Raw genomic sequence first — 23,739 nt, 5'->3', positions numbered from 1 at the left:
TTGCTACACTGCACCCTGACTGGCTCGTCTCCTCCCCAGATCCTTCCGTAAGGGGATGTCCAATTGCCTGCAGATGGGCTTTCGGTCTCCACTCTGCACTCCCCCACATTCAAAATGATATGATTTTTTGTTCTGATGATGCCTGATAACTGATCCCTTCGGCACCTGGTAATCACGCAGGCTGGTATGCTTCTGCCATGTGGGCTTTGTTGCTTCTCAGCTAGATGGCCACTTCTTTACCTTCAAGCCTTTAAGACCCCAGTCGCTATATCTGTTGATAGCCGGGCCCCATCAGCTTTCTTCACCACATTTGCTTATGCACCCGCTTTGTCTTCAGCGGGTAAATCTACAGAGACAGCAACTAGATTAATTGTTGCTAGGGGTCTGGCAGAGGAAGTTGGGGGAAATGAGGAGCTAATAATGCTGTGTACAAGAATGAAGAAAATGTTCCCAAACTGACTGTGTTCTAATTGTACAACTCTTCCTGATGTGACGGGGCTATTGAATTGTATGACATGTGAATAACATGCCAATAAAACTATTGGGGGGAAAAAGGAGGGACACTGTTGGATTGCTGTAAACATGTTGTAAAATGTATGCTTGACACAATGGATGGATGGAGTGTGATAAGAGTTGTATGCGCCTCCAGTAAAATGAGTTTTAAAATATGTTGTAAATCCTAACCCTTCACTCCTATGCCTGTGGTTATAATCCCACTGGGGAACAGGTTCTCTTTGTCATGATAATAATGCAGGATTAGTGTCGTCGGAGTGTTTTTGAAATAATCTTTTTTGAGGTATAATAGAGCAGATTAAGCAAGCAAGGTCATGTGGGAAGATAGCGACCACGTGATTGCCAAGCGACCTAGGAATAAAAGCTGAAACAAGACAAGGTCCTTCCTCCAGAGAAGATGGAAAGAGTCTGTCTCTGGAGCTGGTGCTCTGAACTTCCAGCTTCCTAAACTGTGAGAAAAAGAAAGTTCTGTTTGTGAAAGTCCCCCTCTTGTGGCCGTTCTTTTGTAGCAGCACTGGAGAACTAAGACTCTCTCTCAAGCCTTCTTTTATCAAAGAGGGTGAGATGGGTCTGTGGACACCTTAGGATGGGAAGCTGGGGTGCGTAAGGAGACTGGGGTCACTTTCTGCTGAGAGTCCAGAGTTCTGAGGAGAGAGGGATGACACATATCTGTCTCAAATCTCTTCCATGCTTCCAGGGCAGTCCTGAGGTGGCCATGGCCCAATGCACCTCCCCCGTCACTCAGGTAAAATGTCAGCTGAGCCAGAGGGAGGACACGGGGTGGGAGGAAGGAGGTCATGTTCAGCGTTCAGGTTAGCAGGGAAAGGGAACCCAGAGGAAGGAGGAGGGGACTCTGCCAGCTAAGAGTAGAGAGACGCATCCGGGGGCTTGAGCAGGGGCAGGCTAACTTCCTTAATCTCATCTGCGTGGTCCATCTGCTCTCTCCTGCCCCCAGCTCTGGCCACCTCTCCTGAGTCTGGTGGAACGGGACGACGACTGGGTCCTGAAGAAAGTCACCAGAGGCACCTGTGGGAGATGCCGGGCTGCCAGATGGCAGAGCAGGTTTAGGAGAAGGCCAGAGGGAGGGACTGGCTTCAGGGAGGAACCTAGGCGGGGGTATTGCCGAGAACGCCCAGTTCCTCTGGGTGCTGAGCCAGGTGCCAGTCTGAGGGGGTGCCACCTGTATCCAGAATCAGACCAGCCTGGGGGAGGGAGAGGGGCCGAGACAAGTTGGACCTCCCACCTCATTGGCACAGCCCCTTTGGTGATGCAGACCTGTCCTGTGTTGTGTGACCACTGAGTGGCTTCTGATTCATGGCAGCCCCATGTGTCCAGCGTCAAGGGCACCCGGCCCATCTTTCGAGGTACCTCTGGGTAGATTCGAATCACCAAGATTTCCACTTGTGTGCTGCTGTCAACCACCCAATGCTGCCTCAGCAGAGTCATGGTGAATACCAGCTTTCGTGTCTGGATTCTGCTGCTCATTACTACATTTCTATGCGCTATAAAGACACATTCTTTTTTAACATGGATCCTACTTTCATGATTATTTTTAAACAGTTTTATTGGCATATAATTCACATATCAGACAACTCAATAGTTCAATTAAGAATGAAGAAGAGTTGTACAATAATCACCACAGGAAATTATTAGTTCAGTTATGGTCTCATAGATTTACCTGTCCTGGATTTCATAAACAGAAAAACAAGCAAAAACGAACAATAATAAGGCAAAACAGAGAAAAATCGCAGTGGGAAAGAAAGCAGGAAATATTACACACTAGAACAACTTTGAAATGAATCATAAGAGAGATCAAATGATAAGCAATTACCTTTTAACTTAACTACATCTGCCATCGTCGACGTTACAAAGCCCTCTGAATGCAGACACCTTCGGAAGCAGCATTTGGACAGGAAGTGCGTGTGCACACACATCTGTCTATCTATCTTTCTATCTAAAGAGTTCACACCCAGGCAGCCTCCTGTCTGTAAGCTTCTGTCACGAGCACACATGGTCTCACTGCTTACACAGGCAAACCTATGCACAAGCACACACCCAGCTTGTCTGCACACGCCCACACTTCCATTGCACTCACACATGTGTGTGTCATGCACACACAGATCGATCTACACTCAGACACAACATCTTCACATGTTCGCTTCATCTCATACACAGACACACACCTCCTCACAGGGCACCTCAATTATATAACTAATTATATATATAATAATATATATTATGATTATATAACTAATCAACTGCTGTTGTCGAGATGACTGCGACTCACGGTGAGCCCCAGTGTCACCCTAGAACTGCGCTCCATGAGGTTTTCTTTCTTTCATTTTTTTTTTATTGCCATGAGGCTTCCCACGCGTGAACTTTGGAAAGCAGATATTCCGTGGTGACTTTCGGTGAACTGGAACACTCCACATTTCAGTTAACGGCTGAGCTCATTAATCATTGGCATCACCCGGGCCTCGATGATCTCTGGGGCCGTGCACATGCTCACATCCTAATACTCATGATTATATACACACTGGTTCACACACGCATGCACACACACACATTCCTGGGTTCTCACACGCACCAGACTCCCAGAAGGAAGTGGCCCCGTTCCCTGCACGCCCTGTCCAAGCTCCCCCGTTGGCGGACTCCTAACACCTCCGCTTCAGGCTCTGTCTAAACAGACAGGGGAACGTGATCAAATCGACAGCTGAAAACTGTCCTAAGAGCAAAGCTGTGCTCTGTTGAGAAATCTGAGCCCTGATGGCAGGGCTGCAAGTGTCCATGGGTCTGGGAGGTTGGGGGAGAGAGAGGGAAGGTGATGGAGTAGTCTCCCAGGGTGTCTGTGACCATGGGGCTGTTTGCATTATAAAACAAAAAAGATGAAAGCAAGGGGCAGGGAGCACATAGCTGTGAGTAAATAAAACGGCCACCTTTGACCCCTTTGAGGCCAGGGCTCAGCCCAAACTGATGCTCATTAGGGAGGGGGATACCCTGGGCCAGCCCAAATTGCCTAGCACCGGAGGCTCAAGGCCAGACTTCCAAGGGGGGGAGAGACCTATAAAAGTGGAGAGGACATGTGAAGGGAGTGGGGCATGGGGAAAGAGGAGGGAGGAGCCAAAGGATGTGGTAAGAGTGGGAACACTGGGGGAGGCCATGGGGAAGGGGTTAGGACCTAGAGGAGAGCTCGCTCTGACCCCGCCCCCCTCCATTGCTGGACTGCTCTCTGGGCGGCTCTCTAGGGTCTCTTCTGCTCCCGGACTCTGAAACACACGCACCTCCCCCTTCTCCTGTTGAAGCCATGATTTGCTTGTTTTTTTTCTGATCACCAGGAACTACAGACACACCAAGGTTAGCAAAAATAACACACACAGGGCAGACGACAAAGTCCCCCGTCATCCAAGAAAGGCTGAGAAGAGGCTGCAGGCTTGGGCAGAGTGGGAGTGTTAATGCCCCCAGCCCCCTACCCCACCCCCAGTCCCTCCCTCAGAAGGCCTGTCCCACTCAGCGTCTGGTACAGTCTCTGGCTCTGGCAAAGGTGGTCGCCTGTATAAAAAAGTGAATAAATGAACAGGTGGATGAATGACGGAAGGGTCTTGGTAATCCGCCTGCCCAGCTCTGTGTGGATCGGAAGCTCTTCAAACACTTAGGAAAGAGGGTGGCTTCGCTTAGGCATCAGGCAGGAGCCTCGGGGCTTCCCAGGACTCCTCTTTCTCTTCTCTCTGCAGCCCACCCTCTGTGTCCCCTTCCCTGTCCAGGGATCTGGGTTCTGGTTCGCCTGGTCCAGGTCCCAGGAGAAGGCCCTTTGCAGTGCCTTCGCCATCGTGCACCCAGAAGCTGCGTCCATGGCTCCTCCTGGTGGCCATTAACTGTGGTTGGGTGTCACTGGATCGGTTTATGTAGCACCGAACAGAACGCTGCCCAGTCCTGCACCACCCTCACCACTTATCGAGCCCAGGGTCGCAGCGAGGCTGTCAGTCCATCTCAGCCAGAGTCCCCTCCTTCTCACTGCCCTTCTAGTTACCAAGCATGAGCTCTTTCTCCGGGGACTGGTCTCTCCTGATCACATGTTCAAAGTACATGAGACGAAGCTCCACTCCCCTTGTTTCTAAGAACCATCTGGCTGTACTTCTTCCAAGACAGATTTGTTGGTGTTTTGGGCAGTCCATGGTACTTTCAATATTCTTTACCAACACCATCATGAAAATGCATCGATTGTTCTTTGGGTTTCCTGATTCAAAGTTCAACTTTCACATTCAGAGGAAGCCTTTGAAAATGCCATGGCTTGGGTCAGGTGCACCTTAGTCCTCAAAGGAACGTCTTTGACTTTCAACACTTTAAAGAGGTCTTGTGTCACAGATTTAGCCAATGCAAGGCAGTATTTGAACACTTGACTACTGCTTCCATAAGCGTTCCTTCCTTGTCGGTTTGCAATAAAAGGCTGATGATGATAATAAAAATTAAGCAATAAACGCAAAGTTTCCCCCCAAGGAGACTCTCAGGTTTATGTGTAAAGGACACACAGAGGTAGCTGACTGGACACAGACAGTTACACTGTCTACCCCAGCCATCTGTCCCAACTTAGGAGGAAGACTTGGCAGTTCAAGAAATGCACCCCCATTTCCCGAAAACCTGCAGATTTGTGGCTAGCAGAGTGGCCCTGAACTGATGGAGTGATTACAGCGCAGAGAGCCCCAAACAGGACAAAGCTAGCATGGGTGTCTGTCCTTGGCCTGAGGAGTTCCCTCTGTCCAGTGAGATATGCCTTGTAGCCAAGTGTCCACAACTGGCCCCTCTATATCCTCCAGGCACAAGACCTAATTTTCCTCAGACCCCTACGTGTAAGCTGGTCTCCTCTTTGCCCCTGGGGAAAGAGAGATTGCAAACAGCTGAGCCTGGGGTGTCAGCACTGGATTCCTGGTCTACACTCAAGGTTCCTCTTATCTGGTCAGCTGAGATAAGGAAGCAAGCCCGGGACACTCAGCTTCAAAAGCAGGCGAAGCCTGGAAAGTCACAGGCATCTTAGGGATCAAACATGGTTTTCTGTCTCCTCCCTTAGGGTTTCTGACACCTCAACTGAAATGACAACCAACTTTTACTGAAAGCGACTCTGCCAGACATTGTCCTAGGGCGCGGGTGCTCACACTTTCTCAGTATGCGAGCTGCTTATAAAAGGATCAAGTCAAAATGATCTACCAACTACAAACATGCAAAACATATATTTATTTATTATGTTTATTCATAAATGCATTGAGAATTCTTTATATGCACCATGTATGCTTATGTACCTTGCATAAACGCATGAGTCCATAGTGCACAAGGCAACACAATTAACTACGTACATTTTTTGTCATGACCTGAGTTTACTCCGATGGCTTGCACTGAATGGAATGAGCCAGGGATGCATAGTCCGGACAGTAGCTGCTGACAGCCAGCCTCAAGCACACTTCCCAATGGTCATCAGTCAGGGTGGAACGGGACTTGGACTTAATGATCTTTATGTGGGAAAAGGCTGCCTCACATAAATAAGTAGAGCCACCGAATAACGCAGTCAAGGAGGTAGCACATTTTGTCATGTTTGGGTACTTTCCCTCTGCGAGTAAGTTCCAGAACTGCTCATGCCTCTGGACTTCAGCTGAATGTCGGCTTGTAGTGTCAAAATCTCCCATTCCGTATGAAAGTCACACGTCTTTGTTTTTTTATTTTATCTCACTTCCCCACTCATTTTAATACCCTTTCTTACATTTAAGAGAAAAAAACCAAGGTCTAAAAATTGGCGATAATTTAGCTTGTCAGTTTTGCTGCAGTTAGGGTAGTTGTTTGCGCATGCGTTTGACACCTAAGATTGCATCTCATTGGCTGCGCTGTATATCACTTAAGTGACAGGATTGATGACAGACTTCCATCTATTTTTTTTAATGCCATGCGATCTACCCACACTACATTAGCGATCAACTAGTAGATCGCGATCGACGTACTGAGCACCCCTGTGCTAGTGTCTTCGCTTGGATTAAATTACTTTAATCCTCACAATAACTCTCTGAATAGGTGCTATTAGTATCCTCATTTTACTGATTAGAAAACTGAGCTCTATGGAGGTGAAGTGAGTGAGTTAAGTTCTCCCAATTGTTCAGGGTAGGGCTGGAATTGGAACCAGACAGTCTGGCATCTAGGAGGCCGGCAGGTATCTGAGTCTGGTTTGGGGACAGGAAGACCCAAATGGAGAGACAAGTTCAGGAATCAGAAGGAGGGCTGTCAATCTAGTTGCCCTGGAACTTCACTGCCCGGGTTCCCTCATCTGACCCAGAGCAGGTATAGTGCCAACACCCTGTACCAACTCTAGTCTGTGTTGACCAAACGGTGAAAGCATCTCTCTTTCTATTCCATTTAAGTTCCGTTTTCTCAACAACCAAAAAGCCTCATGCATTTGAAACACAACTATTTCCATCAATCATAATGCTTCATCCTTTGATCTTATCAAGACTAATACTTGTCCTTTTTCCAAGCTGTAGTTGGTAGGAACATAGTTTTCTTGGAGTTTTTTTCAACTTCACAGTTAACATGTACATGCATTTTCCTGCACCAACACATCCTCAGAATCATCACTTTAAGTCTTGAATCCATCTTGGGCTGATTTTTGCATAAGACACAAGCTGCCTTAAGTCCGTTGACCTTTCAAGTGGCGAGGCTTTGCCCAACACCGTTGATTGCGTAAGCTTTCCATCCCTATTGTCTTCTGAAGTCTAGATTAAATTCTCAGGAGTGATTGGGACTGGTTCTGGCTCTATTTTGTCCCACTAATTTCAAAGACTCTTTTGATGCTGCCTCCACACTGTATCCATGTAGTGACCTTGTTATAAATGTTTTCACACCTGCTCAAACTTGCTTTTCCTTAGAAAACCATTTGCTATGTTCACCTATTTATTCTTTCACGTGAAACTTTGAGTAATTTTTTTTAGAGTTCCAAGAAAGCTTCTGGTGTGAAACTTCCTTGATTAATAGGATATTAAATTTTAACTTATTGCCATAGCTATCTAGTGCTGCTATAACAGAAATACGACAAGTGGATGGCCTTACCAAACAGAAATGCATTTTTTCAGTTGAAGAGGCAAGCTGTCCAAATTCAGTGTGCCTCTCTAGGGGAAGACCTTTCTCTGTTGGGCGGGAGGCTCCTTGTCATCAGCTTTCTCTGTGGCTAGCTGCTGCTCAGCAAAAGAACTCGGGTCGAAGGGCACGGTCTGCTCTTTTTTGGCAGCAGTAAGTCCCTTTGATATCTGTTCATTGGCTTTATCGCTTTTATAGCTCAGAAAATATTGACGCAAAATACCTCATCCTGTAGATTACATTTTATCGCATTCACATAGCAACCTCGAATCTTGCCTCATGAACATTTGAAATGAGGATTTACAACACAACAGGTAGGATAATTACATCATATCACAAAATGGAGGACAATTACATGACATCTAGAATTACGTTGCAGCCAAGTTGGCACATATTTGGGGGGGGGGTGGACACAATTCAACTCATAAGACTATATTTAGGAAGAATTGCCATTCTTACCATGCTTAGCATCTTCATCTAAGGATATGGTATATCTCATCGCTTATTGGTGTGCTTAGCTATTTGGATGGCTGTGTACTATTCCTTTGTGCTAATGTTCCCTGGCTAGCTTAGCTGTTTCCCCAGTGCTGGCTCTTTGGATTGCTTCCAAACCTGGGCTATCATGAACGGAGCTGCTATAAACATCTTTGAACAAATTGCTTTTTTACTTCCTTGGGATGTAGTCCCCAAAAGTGGGATTATCTGATCAAAGGATATGAATAGTGTCACAGTTTTTGTTACATGGGAAGATGCAGCTAATTTATAGTGCCACCAGCAACATATGAAGAAATATCTACTTTTCCCTCAACCAAGGCTTGAACAGCTTGAAGGCTTACAAGGGTCATGTATCCTTGTATTCTCAGAGCCTGATTCCCTGTCTACCTGAGAGCCTGGTTATTTTATGTGCTTACGTATTTTAAGAAAATATTTGTACTCTTCTCTGAATGGGAAAGCCACAGCAATGACATGAATGAAAACTTGGAACAAATAAATCAGGTCACTCTATGACCACCCTTTGTCAACTTAGAAATAAAATGGACTCAGGGTTGAGTGAACCCACAGCTAATTGGATTCTTGTCTTCACTCTTTTCTCTGAAGTTATCAGACTGAAAGTCTTGGGCGCTTTCTCATCAGCAGGAACTTGTGCTTCAGTTATCCAAGCCTCTTGAAGTTGACAGGTCTTGAAGCCACTCCTCAGAATCATTGGTCAGCTCTGAGTCCCAAACCTTCCTTTTTCAGAAGCAGCAAAGCCCGCATGGATGTAGCACACCAGCCTGTGTGATCATGGGGTGTCAATGAGATCACGTATCAGATATCAAAGACCCAGAACAAAAAAAATAACATCATTGTGAATGAGGGGGAGGGCAGAGTGGAGACCCAAAGCCCATCTGTAGACAATTGACATCCCCTCACAGAAGGGTCACAAGGAAGAGATGAGCCAGTCAAGGTGCAGTATAGCACCGATGAAACATACAACTTTCCTCTAGTTCTTTAATGCTTCCTCCCCCTACTATCATGACCCCAATTCTACCTTACAAATAGGACTAGATCAGAGCATGTACGTGGTACAGATAAGAGCTGAAAACACAGGGAATCCAGCACAGATAAACTCCTCAGGCCCAGTAATGAGAGTAGCAATACCAGGAGGGTAAAGAGAAAGTGGGGGAAGAAAAGGGGAACCGATCACAATGATCTATATATACCTACTCCCAGGGGGACAGACAACAGAAAAGTGGGTGAGGGGAGACATTGGTCAGTGTAAGACATGAAAAAATAATAATAATTTATAAATTATCAAGGGTTCATGAGGGAGGGAGGGAGGAAAGGAGGGAGGGAAGGAGGGGGAAAATGAGGAGCTGATACCAAGGGCTCAAGTAGAAAGAAAATGATTTGAAAATGATGATGGCAACAAATGTACAAATGTGCTTAACACAATAGATGGATGTATGGATTGTGATAAGAGCTGTATGAGCCCCAATAAAGTGATAAAACAAAACGAAAACTTCCTCTTTCAGTCTCAGGCCAACTGCCACAGTCCTCTAATTGAGATTCCCTAGGACCATCAGAGGGACTTGCTCATCAGGAAACACACCCTTACCCCACCTCTAAGTCCTCAGATTTCACTTCGAAGAGTTTCCACACTGAGTTGTTTTTGGGGAAAAGGAATTCTCCTGGGGCAGCCGCCCCCCCCAGGCCAGTGGTCCCAGTGGCACAGACACTGGTCACGCAAGCAAGCACACACTGGGCCTATTTTAATGATTGGCCAGGTTTTCGGCTAAGACAGCGGATCTCAACCTGTGGGTCGCCACTCCTTTGGGGTCGAATGACCCTTTCACAGGGATCACCTAAGACCATCTGAGAACACAGATTTCCGACGGTCTTAGGAACGGAGACAGCGCTCCCCTATCAGTCAGTCTCCAGGCCATCCACCCATATGCAGAGACACCCACCTAGGAGTACCCAGAGTGAAGACTGTTACCCATGCTACACCATGCTTCAAGACAAAATTTCATTTATTTGTCATGAGAAATAAATATTTCACAACATAGAATGACATAGTGTTTTGCGATGAGTCACTATGCTTTAGTTATGTTCAATTTGTGACAATGAAAATACACCCTGCCTATCAGATATTTACATGAAGATTCATAACAGCAGCAAAATGACAGTGATGAAGTAGCAACGAAAATAATTTTATGGTTGGGGGGTCACCACCCCATGAGGAACTGGGGTCACTGCGTTAGGAAGGTGGAGAACCACTGGGCTAAGAACTGAAACCTAGGTACGCATTGGTTTCTCAGAATAAGCTGTGGGCAGTGAGAGCAGTGAGCTTTTGAAACTGCCCTTTTCCCCAGCCTCTAGGCTCCAAGCTCCAAGGAAGAAGGACTCTACATCTGCCCCCTTCCCTCCTCTGAGCGACACCCCCCCTCCCCCAACCCTGCTTCAGGCCCTCTTGCCTTTAGGATTTCTCCTTACAGTATCTCCTCTTCCAACATAAGGCACAGCCTGTCTTGTTTCTGCCATCCCGGTCAAACACTTTAACCTACATTTTTCATCTCTTTTAATCCTTGACACAACCATACAAGATAGGTGGTATCTCTTTATTGTGTTGAGGAGGAAGTTGAGGCTCAGAGAAGTGGCAGAAGGAGGATTTGAATCCATCTGATGAAATCCATCTGATGAAAATGTCTTCTGTCTTTCCTTTATACTTGGCTCCTTTCTGGTTCCCTGCAGCCTCACCCTGTCCCTCAGCCCATTTCTCTTTGCCCTGATTTGTTTTCGTGAAGCAAGAGCTGGTGGAAGCCAAGGCTTTTGGTGTCTTGTAGCTGCTCTGCCTGGCTTTCCTAGTAAACCTGGGCTTATCAGGGTCCAAGTGGCCACCTCTAAGACACGCGTCACCGGTGCTGTCTGATTTGGAGACCTGAAGACCACGCCCACATCGCTCCTTTCTTTCCTGTTTCCAAGCCCTCGCCCCTCTGGAGCCTGCCCACTACTTCCTGTCTTGGGATCTTCCAGCAGCTTACACAGTGCAGGTGATGGGCAGGTTCCAAATCCGGTAAGTAAACCACACCCCTCAGCTCAAACGGTTGCTCCTCCTACTTCCCAGGCCCTTTGGGATGACTCATAGCTCAGGTACCTTTGCCAGAGTGGCTTTCCCCAGTCCTGTCCTTACAACTGTACGAGCCCCAGATACCCTAAGCACACCTTCTACTAGGTACGCAGAAGTCCCACCAAGGACAAGAGAAAGCACTTTGCTGAGCCACAGCAGGGCAGCCTCTGGAAGCTTACTCTGCAGCATCAACTGCAGATATCGTGCGTGGCAGCTTGATGGGTTGTGCAACATGTGTCCCTTTGTGCAACATGCATACCGTGTGGTCGTGTACATCTTGGGGAGCCTGACTTTTCAGTGGGAGATCGGACAGGTGCCCGATGGATTTGTGTGTTGCTGTGCAGGAGTCTTTTCTGCTCCTTGTTGAGCGCATGGTATGTGCGTGTATCTCTGATACACATGGTATGTGTGTGTATCTCTGAGTGTGCACGTGTACGCGTGATGTATGCATTACATAAAAGGTTGTTCAGGCAAGTTTCCCACATCTAGAGCATGGAAACTCAGAAGAGATTTGGGAGGGAGACAGGAGAGGTGAGTTAGAGTGGAGAGAAATAGGGAAATAGGAACGAATCAAGCGGCATGCCTCACAGATATGGGAAGGGACACTGGGGTGAGGGAGAACTGTCCCCAGACAGATGCAAACAGGTGGGCAGCACTCAGCAAAGTCACTTACAGCCACGAGCAGAATGGATGAGGGCGGGATGAGGGGTAACTGTGTGCTGGCCAGACCAGGCCTCTGTCTCACTGCCATCACGTGAATTCCGACTCATAGGGACCCAGTAGGCCAAAATAGAACTGCCACTGTGGGTTTCGGTGACTGTAAATCTTTTTTTTTTAAATAAATTTATTGGGGCTCATACAATTCATCACAATACATAGATCAATTGTGTAAAGCACATCTATACATTTGTTGCCCTCATTATTCCCAAAATTCGCTTTCCTCTTGGGTTCCCGGAATCAGCTCATTTTCCTTTTTTCCCCTCCCCTTCCCTTCCTCCTCCCCTCTCCCCCATGCACCCTTGATAATTTATAAATTATTATTGTATCTTATATTACACTGCCCGGCGTCTCCCTTCACCCACCCCTCTGCTGCCCGTCCCCCAGCGAGGAGGTTATATGTAGCTTCCTGTGATCCATTCCCCCTTTCTATACCCACTTTCCCTCCTGGTATCACCACTGTCACCCCTGGTCCTGAGAGGTTCATCTGTCCTAGATTCCCTGCGTTTCCAATTCCCATCTGTACCGCTGTGCATCATCTGGTCTAACCAGGTCTGCAAGGCAAAATTGGGGTCCTGGTAGTTGGGGGGAGGAAGCATTTAAGAACTAGAGGAAGGTTGTGGGTTTCATTATTGCTATACTGTACCCTAAGTGACTCATCTCCCCACTACCCCTCTGCAAGGTATGTCCAGTTGTCTAGAGATGGGCATTGGGTCTCCATCACGCGCCACCCTCATTGACGAGGATATGATTCCCCCCACCTGAGACTGTAAATCTTTATGGGAGGAGAAAGTCTCATCTATCTCCCAAGAAGTAGCAGGCGGTCCCAAACTGCTGACCTTGTAGTTAGCAGCTTAACAAACCCACTATGCTATGCAGACTCCTTCAGAGCGGACCTAACCTAGTCCCATTTTTAAGGCAGGGGCCCAGGCACTCTCCCTCAGGCCCTGTGGCTTCCCTGACTTCAGGACAGTTTCATAAAGGTGGGGCCAGTTAGTGGCCTTACTGGTGTTCCGTTATGGCTCTGCCTGCTCTCAAGGCAAGGCGTCTTCTTCCAGAAGGTTTCGCTGACTTCAGAGGAGGGAGGAAGGAGGCCTCTGAGGTGGGGAAACTTTTGCTGAGCCTGCAGGCTAACCAGCCCCTCCCCACCTCATTACTGAGGTCTTTGGGCATCAAATATCTTTTTATTTGAAAGCCAAGAAGAACCTGGGACTTCGTTAATGAGCATCCAGCACCAAGGTGGGGCTTGAGGCAGGGGGCTGGCTCTCTTGACCCTGTAATTCTGCTGCCCAGGGCCCTCCTTTTCCAGGTCTTGTGGCTGCTGCCTGAGTCTGGTCCTCTCGATGGGAGCCTGAAGAAGCTGTAAGAGGAGGAAATTCAAGGAGGCCAGGAGAAGGCCCTTAAGCATGGCCAAGGAGCTCACCAACTGGGTCAGAGACCCTGAGCTGGGCTGAACAAGGTGGCTCAGTAGGGATGGTGTTTTCTCTAAGTGTTAGTGCTTTTAAAAAGATGGTACTGTAGGAGGGTGGGCGGATTCCGGGAACCCAAGAGGCAAGAAAATTTTGGGAATGATGAGGGCAACAAATGTGTGGATGTGCTTTACACAATTGATCTATGTATTGTGACGAATTGTATGAGCCCCAATAAATTGATTAAAAAAAAAAGATGGTACTGCAGATGGAGGCCCCAAGTATTAGGAAACCATTTAAGTTGTTTTGTTTTTATGTTGATCCTGACAAGGGTGTGACGAACTAGGAGGCTAGATCCATGGGACCTATTTTCTTAACAAACAAACACAAAGCCAAGCTGTGATCTGATCGAAGGCACGTTTCCCGAGTGCTGTGCCTGGAGCTCCTACGTGGGCCTCCTGCCTTCAAATCTAGTAGGACCACGAAGGAATTTTCCAAACGTGCATCGGAAGACTCAGACTCCCAAGACTCCAGGGTGGGACTTTCCAGTCAGTCTGGAGGGTATTGGGGGAGGAAGGACTTGGACTTGGAAGTTTGGGTGATTTTTAAGTATTTTGAAGAAGGGGCTTTGTCAAGGCATTTCACCCGAGAGGTAAGGTGGGAAGGTGGGAGAGCGTTTCTCCCAGCGGGGGAAACAAGGACTGTGAGAGCCAACCAGCAGGGGTGGGGAGGCTCCTGACGGAGGGGACAGCAAGGCGGAGTGGACTTGCACCCTGCAGGCCCCAAGGATCAGAGCCTAGGAGGGCGAGGGCGGGGCTCTGCTCGACCCGCAGGGGGCTTGGTGGCTCCCGGGCAGCAGCGCAGATTTAGAAAGGGGCGTGGCGTCCTCTGGGAGCAAACTGTTGCAGAAAAAGAAATGAGATGGATTCGGATTCGTTGTGCATTTTGATGAAGCTCCGGGCTTGGGGGCCGGTGGCTCAAGAGAAGGGGATGGAGAGGCAGTCCAGGGAGCAGCCCCTTCCCCCTGCAAGGCAAAAAGCCCCGGGAAAGGGTAGTGGCTGGCCGAGCCACCCCGGACCACTCACCCAGCGCTCTGCCGGCCGCCGCGGGCTCTGCGCTCTGAGCCTCATGTCTCATTGAGGGGTTATTAATAGGGAGTGTGTCTGGTGTCAGGTCGCAGACATAAACTGCATTAGCATCACCCCATAATCTTATTGAGTAAATGCTCATGCCGCTCCGCCTCCTGTAATTGCATTGGGAAGATGTAATATTTATGAAAGGGGAGAGGGGGTTGTCACTGCTCATCTAGGCGCAGCAGTAAAAGTCCCGCGAAGTCGGAGCATGGTCTCTGGGCTTTGATAGAGTGCAGGGTGTTGGCCCCTGCCCTCCAGGAGGTCACGTCCAGCCCAGAGCCCCCCACCATACGACCTCTTCAGAGTCTCCTCAGGCGGCCACTTCTCCTTCCAAAGTCGAAGGTGGGGTCCCAAGCTCCCGGTCTTGGCTGGCTCCACCCCTGATCCTGCTTCTTCTTGTTCCAAGGCAAACCCGCCAGGTACAGAAGAACCCAGGGCTCTTTTTCTCTCAATAAAACAACCAGCTGCTTAACGAAGCTCAGCAGAAGAGAGTGAGACGCCTTGGGGACCTTGATGGGAGCCCACCACTGGGATGGCCCCCAAAGCCTGCTGCAGTCCCAGTTCCAGACCAGGGGCCCTCCTTGTGGTTTTTTTATGTTTTGCGAGCCAGGGACTCTGTCCCTAGTGTCCTACCTCTGGGCCAACTAGGCATGCTTCCTGGTGGAGGAGGCCTATACCCAGAGTGTTGGCTCATGGCAGGGAATTAAGGGGGAGGTGGGGGCAAGGGTGGCCTCTTTCCCATCAAACCGCCTTTGGGGGCACAGTCAGCTGATATTCTAGGCAGCCAAGGAGCGGAACAGACACAGACACACACAGTCATGGAGGTGTGCTTTCAACAGATGGTAATTTGTCCCTATGGGGGAAGGCAGCAGGGTGGAGGGGCCGCAGAGAGTGCAGCACCTGGGTGTCTGGGTAGAAGAGCTGATCCAATGAGCGGGTTTAGTGGAGGAAGATGAGCCCATGGGGTGCAGAGGGCTCCCCAACACCAGGCATCCCATGGTGGGCTGCAGGCAGGCAGGTGGCTGAGGACGCCTGGTTTGAGAGGAGAGCCAGTGGCCAGGCTGGACCCCGCTGGTCGTGGGATAGCTGAAGCGCAATGTAGCCTGGGATGCTTCCTACCGGTGCCCAGTCCCCACATTCGCACTCCAGCCCCCTACACCCACCCTGCACTTCCCACATCCTCAGCCCCCCTCTTTCACCACCCGCTTCTCAAACTACCCCTCCCAGCCCCCTCCCTCCAGCCCAGGCTTACTGCCCTTGTGTGTGGGGGTGGGGGTGGGGGGGGGAGGTGTCCCCATCCACCCTGCCGCAGATACCGGCCCCAGGCCCATTCCTTCACAGGCCTGTCACCCGCCCCAGCACCTTCACCGGCCCCAGCACCCCACTGCTCTGCTCCCTGGGGCGGCGCTGCCTCCTCCCGCTCCAGCCCTCCCTCCCAGACCTTGCACAGAGGGGCGCCGGAACGGAGGGCAGCTGAGAACCCAGGACAGCCCGGCGGAGGCGGGCTGCGGTCCCTCCCCGTGTCAGCTCCCTCGCCGCTGTCCCATTAATCACCACGTCGCAGCCAGTCGAGGGCCCGGGCACCCCGTGCCACTCGCAGCTCGCGGGGACAATGGGATTATCTCCGGGGGGAGCGGGCTGTCTCGGGTCGAGCCGGGGCTCAGGCGGTGGAGCCTCCGTCCCTCAACCGTCCCTGGGCGCACTGCGAGTGCCTGCGGCGGCCGACGACGGGTGGCAGAGCGGGCGCGGGTGGCTCGCGGGTGGCAGGGCCGAAGCGACCTAATTCAATTAGCCGGGCGGCCGCCGTCTCTGCGCAGCGCCTGGCCCGCGGGGCGGCAGCGGGGGCAGCTGCGCTTTGTGTGGGTCATGCATATGGATAGGCCGGCTCCCGGTGCCCTGGTCCGCACCTGCGGCTCCGCCCGCCACCCGCAAAGTTGGGGACGTGTGTATGTGTGTGTGTATGTGTCTGAGCGGAGGAGGGGGCGGACTAAGGGAAGGTGGGAGTGGGAAAGTGAATCTTGGTGCCTTGGTGTGTGCCTCAGGGTCCCCCTGCAGGTCCCTATGGGCTGTAGTCTCTCTGGCTGCGTTGCATCCGCTGGTTTGGTTTGGTCTGTGCGTAAGTGCGGGGCGCTGGACTGGGTCCCCAGCCTCTGCGTGGGCTCCACCGCACCTGAGGTAACCAGGGAGTGTCCGTGTGTCCCTGGACAGGGGTGAGGGTGGGGGGAGGGTAGGCAGGTACTCCTTCTGGGGTATCTATGTGCTCCTATTCTGTGCATATGTTGGGGGTCAGGCCACGGACCCCCAACACAGGGTCTCTCTCCCACCCCGTGCCAACACCAATCAGCTAGGTCTCCTGGACCCAACCTGGTCCCCTCTTACCCGCCCCCTTGCTTTCTGATGGAGGAGGAACTTGGTACTTTCATTTCAAACCGAAGTCCAGCCCAGTTCCTTTGAACGGTCATCCCACTCTTCCGGGCACACAGATTCCTGGCGGAGGAGAGGCTGCAGCTCCCAGAACATCTCAATGGAGCTGGCACCACTTCCCCAACCCGGGATAGCCGGGCCTTCCATGGCTTCTGTTGGGCAAACGGAGTCCTGAGCGTCCTCAGAAAAAAAACCAGTGGTCCAGGCCAGGGCAGCCCCCAGTCTAAGACGGACGGGCGGGTCTGACCCTGGCTGGTTCTGCCTCCCGGCCCCAGCCCCAGACGGGGCTCCTTGGAAGTGGGGGCTGGGTGTCCCTTTGAGGGTTTGGAGGTCTCCCTGCTTTTTCTCAGCAGCCAGATCCTTACAGGGGCAAGGAGAAAACATAGGTAGTTCTGGCCGCTGGAGGTTCTAGGCCCAAACAGAAAGCTCGTAGCTTTCCTGCTCGGACAGCACAGCCCTCCGGCCAGAAGGGCACCTGCAAGTCCCAAACTCACAGGGAAGAAAGTGGTTCCTAACCATCTGGGATCTTGCTCTCTTCCCTGAGGAGTACCCTCCTCTGCCTGCAATTCCTGGAAGCCAGTGTTCAGAGGAAAGTCTGAGACCCTAGTAATTCAGAATGAAGCCCAGGGTTGGAGAGACCCAGGGTCCAGGCAGAGCCAAGTAGGAACCCAACTGGGCCAGTGCCCAGCTGTCAGAAGATAGGGCTCAAAGTCTGTCCTGGGGAGACAGAGTTAGGAGGATGTGCCCTGCCTAAGGCACAGAGATCCCCAGCCAGGGCACCTGGCTGGGTGCTGGGACCCGAGGTCTCTGGGCCTTGCTTGGGCAGAAATAGGTCAGAGGGAGGCCCGGAGCCTTCCATTGCTGCTCAGAGTCAGGGGGAAGATGGGTCATCTCAGGCTTTCTTTCTTGTTAGAAGCTGAGAACCAGTAGATTGGAGAGGAGGGTCAGATAGAACAGCCTGTTGTGCAGAGTGGGGACATGGCTTCTTCCAGGACCCAATCCTTGCTTTTGAACCCGGGTCCTGGTGAGAATAGGGTGAGAGGAGGGAAGGGACCCACTTCTGGCTGCAGAGAGCAGTGCCCAGCCAGACACTGGGTGACAGTAGAGGAATGACCCACAGCAGGGTGTCTCTCCTCTATCCATTCTGCTCCCTCCAGTGAAGGAGAAATGTTTGCCCAGGTGTTGGGCAGGCCCTGCCTCGCTGGAACTGCAAGAACTGGCTGGCAGCTGGCCTGGGGCTGACCCTGGCCCTGGACCACACCCTGAGGAGTCCCTGATTTGCATGGCTGGAACCAGCCTGGCTGTCCACGCCCTCCTCACTTAAAGATGATGGGCCAATGGGCCTCCCTGGGAATGAATGTAGTGGCCTTGACTGGATCCTTAAGGCACCAGTTAGGTCTACTTCCCCCTCAGAAATGGCCATTTTCTACCATTTTTACTGAAGGATGTGGGCAAGATAGAGGGGCACCTTGGGTATTGGACCCAGACCCCAAGGGTCAGACTAGGGGCCCCTTCATGTTGCTCAGTCTGCCCCACCCTTTCCCTGCTAAACATCCTTTGAGCTTACCTTATCCCTCATCCCCACCCCACCCCTAGCCACATACAGTCATCTTCTCAACAACTACACTAGACTACCAACCCTATCCCATCCTGGCCCACAAGCCAGTGAGCCAAGGAAGCTCACATCCTTATGATGCTCACACTTTACCCAGGATAGCAGAGCCCATCCCGTGTAAGCCTTACAGAGAGGCATGCTGCTACATTCAGAAAACACAAAGCCAGCACGCGCATGCATCCCCACTGACACGGAACTTCCTATGGACACAGACCCATCCAGTTGTAAAGAGCCTTCTCCCAAAGAAACCTGAACAGCACGTGTTTTATGTTTTGTTCACAGTTGTATCCCACCATAGTAGTAGAGACTTCATAGATACTTAATGGGTGGGTGGGGGGGTAGAGCTTCTTTAAAGATGTACTCAGTTTCATCTGCTCAGCCCTCTCGGCTCTCACTGTCATACACACAAACTTTCACACCTGCTGTCCGCCTCGCAGGTGTGGGAGTCCCGCAAACACAAAGTAATTAAGTTACCACACATACCCCTAAGCAAAAGGACAACCCCTGGCCCGGGGTCTCTCCCAGAGGGGGAAGGAGGCTGAGTGGGATCCAAAAGGGATTTCCCCCTGTGGCTGAGCCCTCCCTTTCCCTCTCCCCTCCCCACTCCCCCAGCCTGGGCCCCAGCTGCTCCCCTTTTAATTGGAGGCACTTCTTTATTTAGCAAGAGAGGGAGGGGATGGCCCTTGGGGCAGAAGTCACCAAGTGGCCTCAGGGCTGCAGAGAAAGGTCTGCAACTCACCTAGGTGTGTGCAGGCAAGACAAGGACCACATCTGCCAAGGTCAGGCTCCAGGAAGCAGCTTGCAATGAAAGGAGTCCAAAAACCAGTATGGGAGTCCAGTCTCTGCCCATGCTCCATCAGTTAGTGCCTTGATGTCCTCATCTGTAAAATGGGGATAACCACAATCACACCACAGATTTGAGAGAAAATGATTACTGCACAGGAAGGTGCCGAGGCCAGCCCTGGCCAATTGTCAGCCGGCTGTCTTTTCCTCCTTCCTCTTTGCTCACAGAGTTGCCCTGAGCACTGGACAGCCCTGGGAGACTGCAGAAGCAGCGCGGTGGGGCCTGGGCAGCTGCTCTGTGGGCATCGCCTCCCCTATTTCAGAAAACTTTCCAGCCTCGGGCATGGGTCTTCTGGTAATACTGCATGGGAGGAAGGGGCAGGAGGCAGAACCCAACCAGTCCTTACCCTTGTGTCTCATCTTTCTGGGCTGGGAAGTTGCTGAAAGGGCAAGCCTGGACCTCAGCCATTTCCCTACCGGAAGCCAAAGGCGAAGGTCAAAGGGACTAACAGAAAGCCCACTGTGGCAGGCTGGCACCTGGAAGAAGTGGAGGGAGCAAGAGATGGGGTGGAAAGTCAAAGGAAGAGGTCGGTCAGGTGGCAACTGTGAGGTCAGGGTGTCTCTGTGTTGCTGGCCTGTGATTAAAAGAGCCTGCTGGTCTTAGTGGTTTACTAAGCAGCAGTGACCTCTGTGGCAACCTGGGCTGGGCCAGCAAGGTCTTCTTGGTACCTTGAAAAACAAGTGACAAATCTAAAGAATTCAAGAGGTGGGTCAGATGCCAAAAAGTTTGGAACAGAGAGGCTGGGAAGGCCAGGGCAGGTAGAAAGCTGCACCTGGATGAGGGAAGGGGTGTGTAGAAGGGGGAGCCTGTTAGAAACACTCAAGATTTCCTGTAGGGGCCAGAGAGTGGCAAAGAGAAATTGTCCTAAGGATAACCTAGAAAGAGAGGGTTTTAGCTGCAACAAGCAGGACTGTGGTTAGACTCCAATATGTGACTTCTTCACTAAAAGGAAGCAGGGCTACTGGGACCAAACTTCAAAGGAAACTGCCCCAGAGCTTTCAGCTTCATAGGGGGGTGGGGAAGCAGTTCCCATAAGGTAGTCACAGATCAACCCTCTTGATCAAGTTTCTCCCTCTCTCTCTCCACTTGAATGTGAAAATTTCTGGTGGATACCCTTTTTTTTTTGTTTTCTTTTTCTATTTTCACATGGGCTACGACTTCCATGCCTCCTACAGTGCACAGTTCACAAAGTTATGCAAACATCCCAAAGCCTAATCTGTTACCTTTAAGTTGACTCCAACTCAGAATAGCCCTGCAAGACTGAGTAGCACCCCCTCATAAAGACCACCAACCTTTAACCACCACTTTACTACCAGGGGTTACTGCGCAATTATCAGCACAATCCAGTTTTGGAATCTTTTCACCATGCCCAGGTGAAATCCCCATACCTATTTAACCGTCCTTCCTCAGGCTCTGTCCCTCTCCCCTGGTCCTTGACAACCACTCATTGACCTTTTGGCTCTAGGGATTTGCTTTTTTGTGGACCGGGATCCTACAATATATGATTTCAAGTGTTGGACTTCTTTCATGTAACATCCTATTTTCAAAGTTCATCCATGTTGTAGCATGAGCCGGTACCTAATTCCCTTTTTATGACTGAATCATATTCCGTTGTATCGATATACTACATTTGTTTAGCCATTCGTTAGGGGATGAACAGCGGGCTTGGTTCAACTTCCTGGTTATCATGACTAATAGTTCTCTGAGCAGTCACTGTGTTTTCTTGATTGTAAACCATAGGGGCATCTGGATTAACTTTGGGGGTCATTGTGAGTCTTAAATAAGTCAAGTACCCAGCGTAGGAGTTGGCCAGGCAACCTTTCCGGCTGCCTCTGTGTCAGTTCTCTGGAGATGAGAGTCAGAAATGAGACTTGAAATATTTTGTCTAAAACAACTTCCTAAATGAATCAAGGAGCTTTCTACATAGAGGTGGAGAAGGATCCTTTCTAGAAGGACCTGGTGTGTGCATGGGGGGGAGAAGTGAAAAGGGAATGCTGCTCTCCTCTCATGTCTCTGCTTAGTGGTTGGAAACCATCATCAGCTTCACATCTGGCATCCTCTTGAGTAGGCTGTTGTCCACCTCTCTGGTGCCTGTAGAGACTGGATTCCAGCCAGCAGCCAGGCTTCCATGCTAACCCACAAAAGGAGGTCGAACTCGGCTCCTCCATCTGAATTGGGTAACACTCAGCCTCTCTGAGATTTAGTTTCCCCACTTCTGTAAAGTAGGGATAATACTTGTCTCAAAGTGTTGGTGTATAGTGAAGTTTACATTATTTCCTGGTACCTATTACTACCTGACATATTATATTTGCTTGCTTATATGGTAAAAATAACTTACATTGTATATGTGACTATGTGTGCCTAGCTTCTTACACTTTTTAAAAACATTTTTCAGAGTCATTCATATTGTAACATGAACCAGCACTTTATACCTTTTTATGGTTGGATCGTATTTCATTGTATGGATATACCATATTTTATTAACCCATTCATCAGTTGATGGGCAGTTACATTATATTAATGTGCTATTTTGATGATATGTTCTATTGTAATTGTACTTCTATAAATGTATTATTTAAATATTTGGTTATTGTGACCCCCTCTACTAGACTATAAGCTCCAAGGACATGAAAGACTTGGCTTTATTCACCGTAGTAACCCCCAGTGCCCAGAGTAATCGCTGGCACATAGTACCAAAAAGCAAAATAAAACAGAAAAGCCTGAAACCCACTGCTATGGATTCTGACTCATAAGGATCCAATACAGGGGTTCTGAGGTTCTGAATCTTTACAGAGGTAGATAGCCTCATCTTCTCTGCTGGAGCGACTGGTGGGTTTAAACCATTGACCTTGACTTGTGCACTTCACTGCTTACCCAGCCATGTCATCAGGATTCCTTGTCAGGTAGTAGGTGCTCAATCAATATTGTTGGATAAGAGGATTCACTCCTGCATTTTTCGTCCAGGATCAACACACATTCTTGGGGGTAGATGCTCACTCCTTGTCCCCAAAGAGCTCTTTAAAGGACGGTGGCAGACATTACAAAAACAAAAAGATTGCAAGGAGACCTGATACTTAGAATGATACCTAGCATCTGGCCTGATAAAGACAGGCCCTCTTGAAGGTGAGGTGAATCTGAGGCAGACTCAAAATAGACCAGAAATAGATTCAGAAAGATCTAACCGTGTCTTCCCCAGAATTTGGCTTCTGTGGGGGAGTGGGGGAGCAGACCCTGCCCTACCAGAGAGAAACAGAAAAGGGGGTTTCCTCTTTCTCTCTTGGGCTCTAGGCCAGGCAGTCACAAGCAAAACTTTGAAGACCTAAATTTGTCCTGTATGTATTTCCCTGATGTGCCATTCGCAGTCCCCACAGCCTGCAGCCCCTAAATTTCCACAGGAAAGAAAGTCCTTTTCCTTCACAATCAATGGCTTCTTGCTGGGAGTCACCTAAGCTGGGATTGAAGTAATTGGCTGCATTCATTCACCTGCTGTGAGCATTGCTTCTTGAGGCTTTGGTTTCTTGAAAAGAAAAGGGGTGTTGAGGCCAAGCGCACCCCAGCAGCAGGCCCCAGGGCAACTCCCTGAGTTGTGCCTGCTTTCCAAAAAGTCTTTCCATCTGCAATTGAAACCCCCAAGTAACGTAAGAGCCAGTTGTTGGTAGGCTCCGGATTTAAAGCTGGGACAAGCCTGAACTCACCGTCATGCCTCAGGGGCCTGGGCTCCGGACCTGGGGAGTAGACGGTCTTCTACTTTCTAACCAGCCGGGCTGGAAGTTTGGAGTGAAGCGCCTGCTTGAGTGACAGGTGCTTCCCAGCTGAGCCCTTGGGGAGATTCTCAGACTGTGCAGGGACACTCTTCTCCAGGGACCCGCCGGGCTGTTCCAAGCCAGGGGTGCCTCCTGTCCGGCTGGGAGGTGGTTCTGGCCTCTCTCGTCTTGGGTCCATCTGTCTGTGCATCTCTCTCGGAATAAGCTGCCTCCTCGTCTTTTTCTTTCGCCTTTTGCTGCTCTCTCTGGTTCTCCTCTTCTGGCTCGTCCAGAACTCCTTCTCCAGGCCTCAGACTCCGGTCTCGGTCCCTCTCTGGCTCCGGCATCTGTCTCTGCTCCGGGCCTCCCTTTCGCGCCACCCCCCGCCGCCCCTCCCCCGTGCTGTCATTCACCCCGCTCCTCTCTGCGCGCAGCCAATGGAGAGACCGGGCCGAAACGGCAAGGCTCGCTCGCACCGGGCTTTTTCGCCCGGTGATTGATGTCCCAGAGTCAACAGCCAGCGAGCAGCCGGAGAGAGGAAGGAGCAGCCGGAGAAGGGAGGAATACGGCGCCCCCTCGCTCCCTCCCCTCCCCCTACTTTCGCCCTCCCAGCGCACTTCGCCT

General features: G+C 50.3%; 1 protein-coding gene across 1 annotated transcript in view; it reads left to right on the top strand.

Moving 5' to 3' along the window:
- The first annotated feature begins 2,785 nt into the window (after positions 1-2,785).
- Positions 2,786-23,739, top strand: part of TLX1 (T cell leukemia homeobox 1) — a 26,281-nt gene continuing 5,327 nt past the window's right edge. Inside the window, exon 1 of the mRNA XM_013004178.1 lies at positions 2,786-2,801. Within this exon, the coding sequence (XP_012859632.1) occupies positions 2,786-2,801 (16 nt within the window). The remainder of the gene's footprint in view (positions 2,802-23,739) is intronic.

This window comes from Echinops telfairi, unplaced genomic scaffold (genome assembly GCF_000313985.2).
Source record: "Echinops telfairi isolate 266 unplaced genomic scaffold, ASM31398v2 ScPeMD7_70;HRSCAF=299, whole genome shotgun sequence".
Taxonomy (NCBI): domain Eukaryota; kingdom Metazoa; phylum Chordata; class Mammalia; order Afrosoricida; family Tenrecidae; genus Echinops; species Echinops telfairi.
This window is presented reverse-complemented; position numbering and strand designations above follow the sequence as displayed.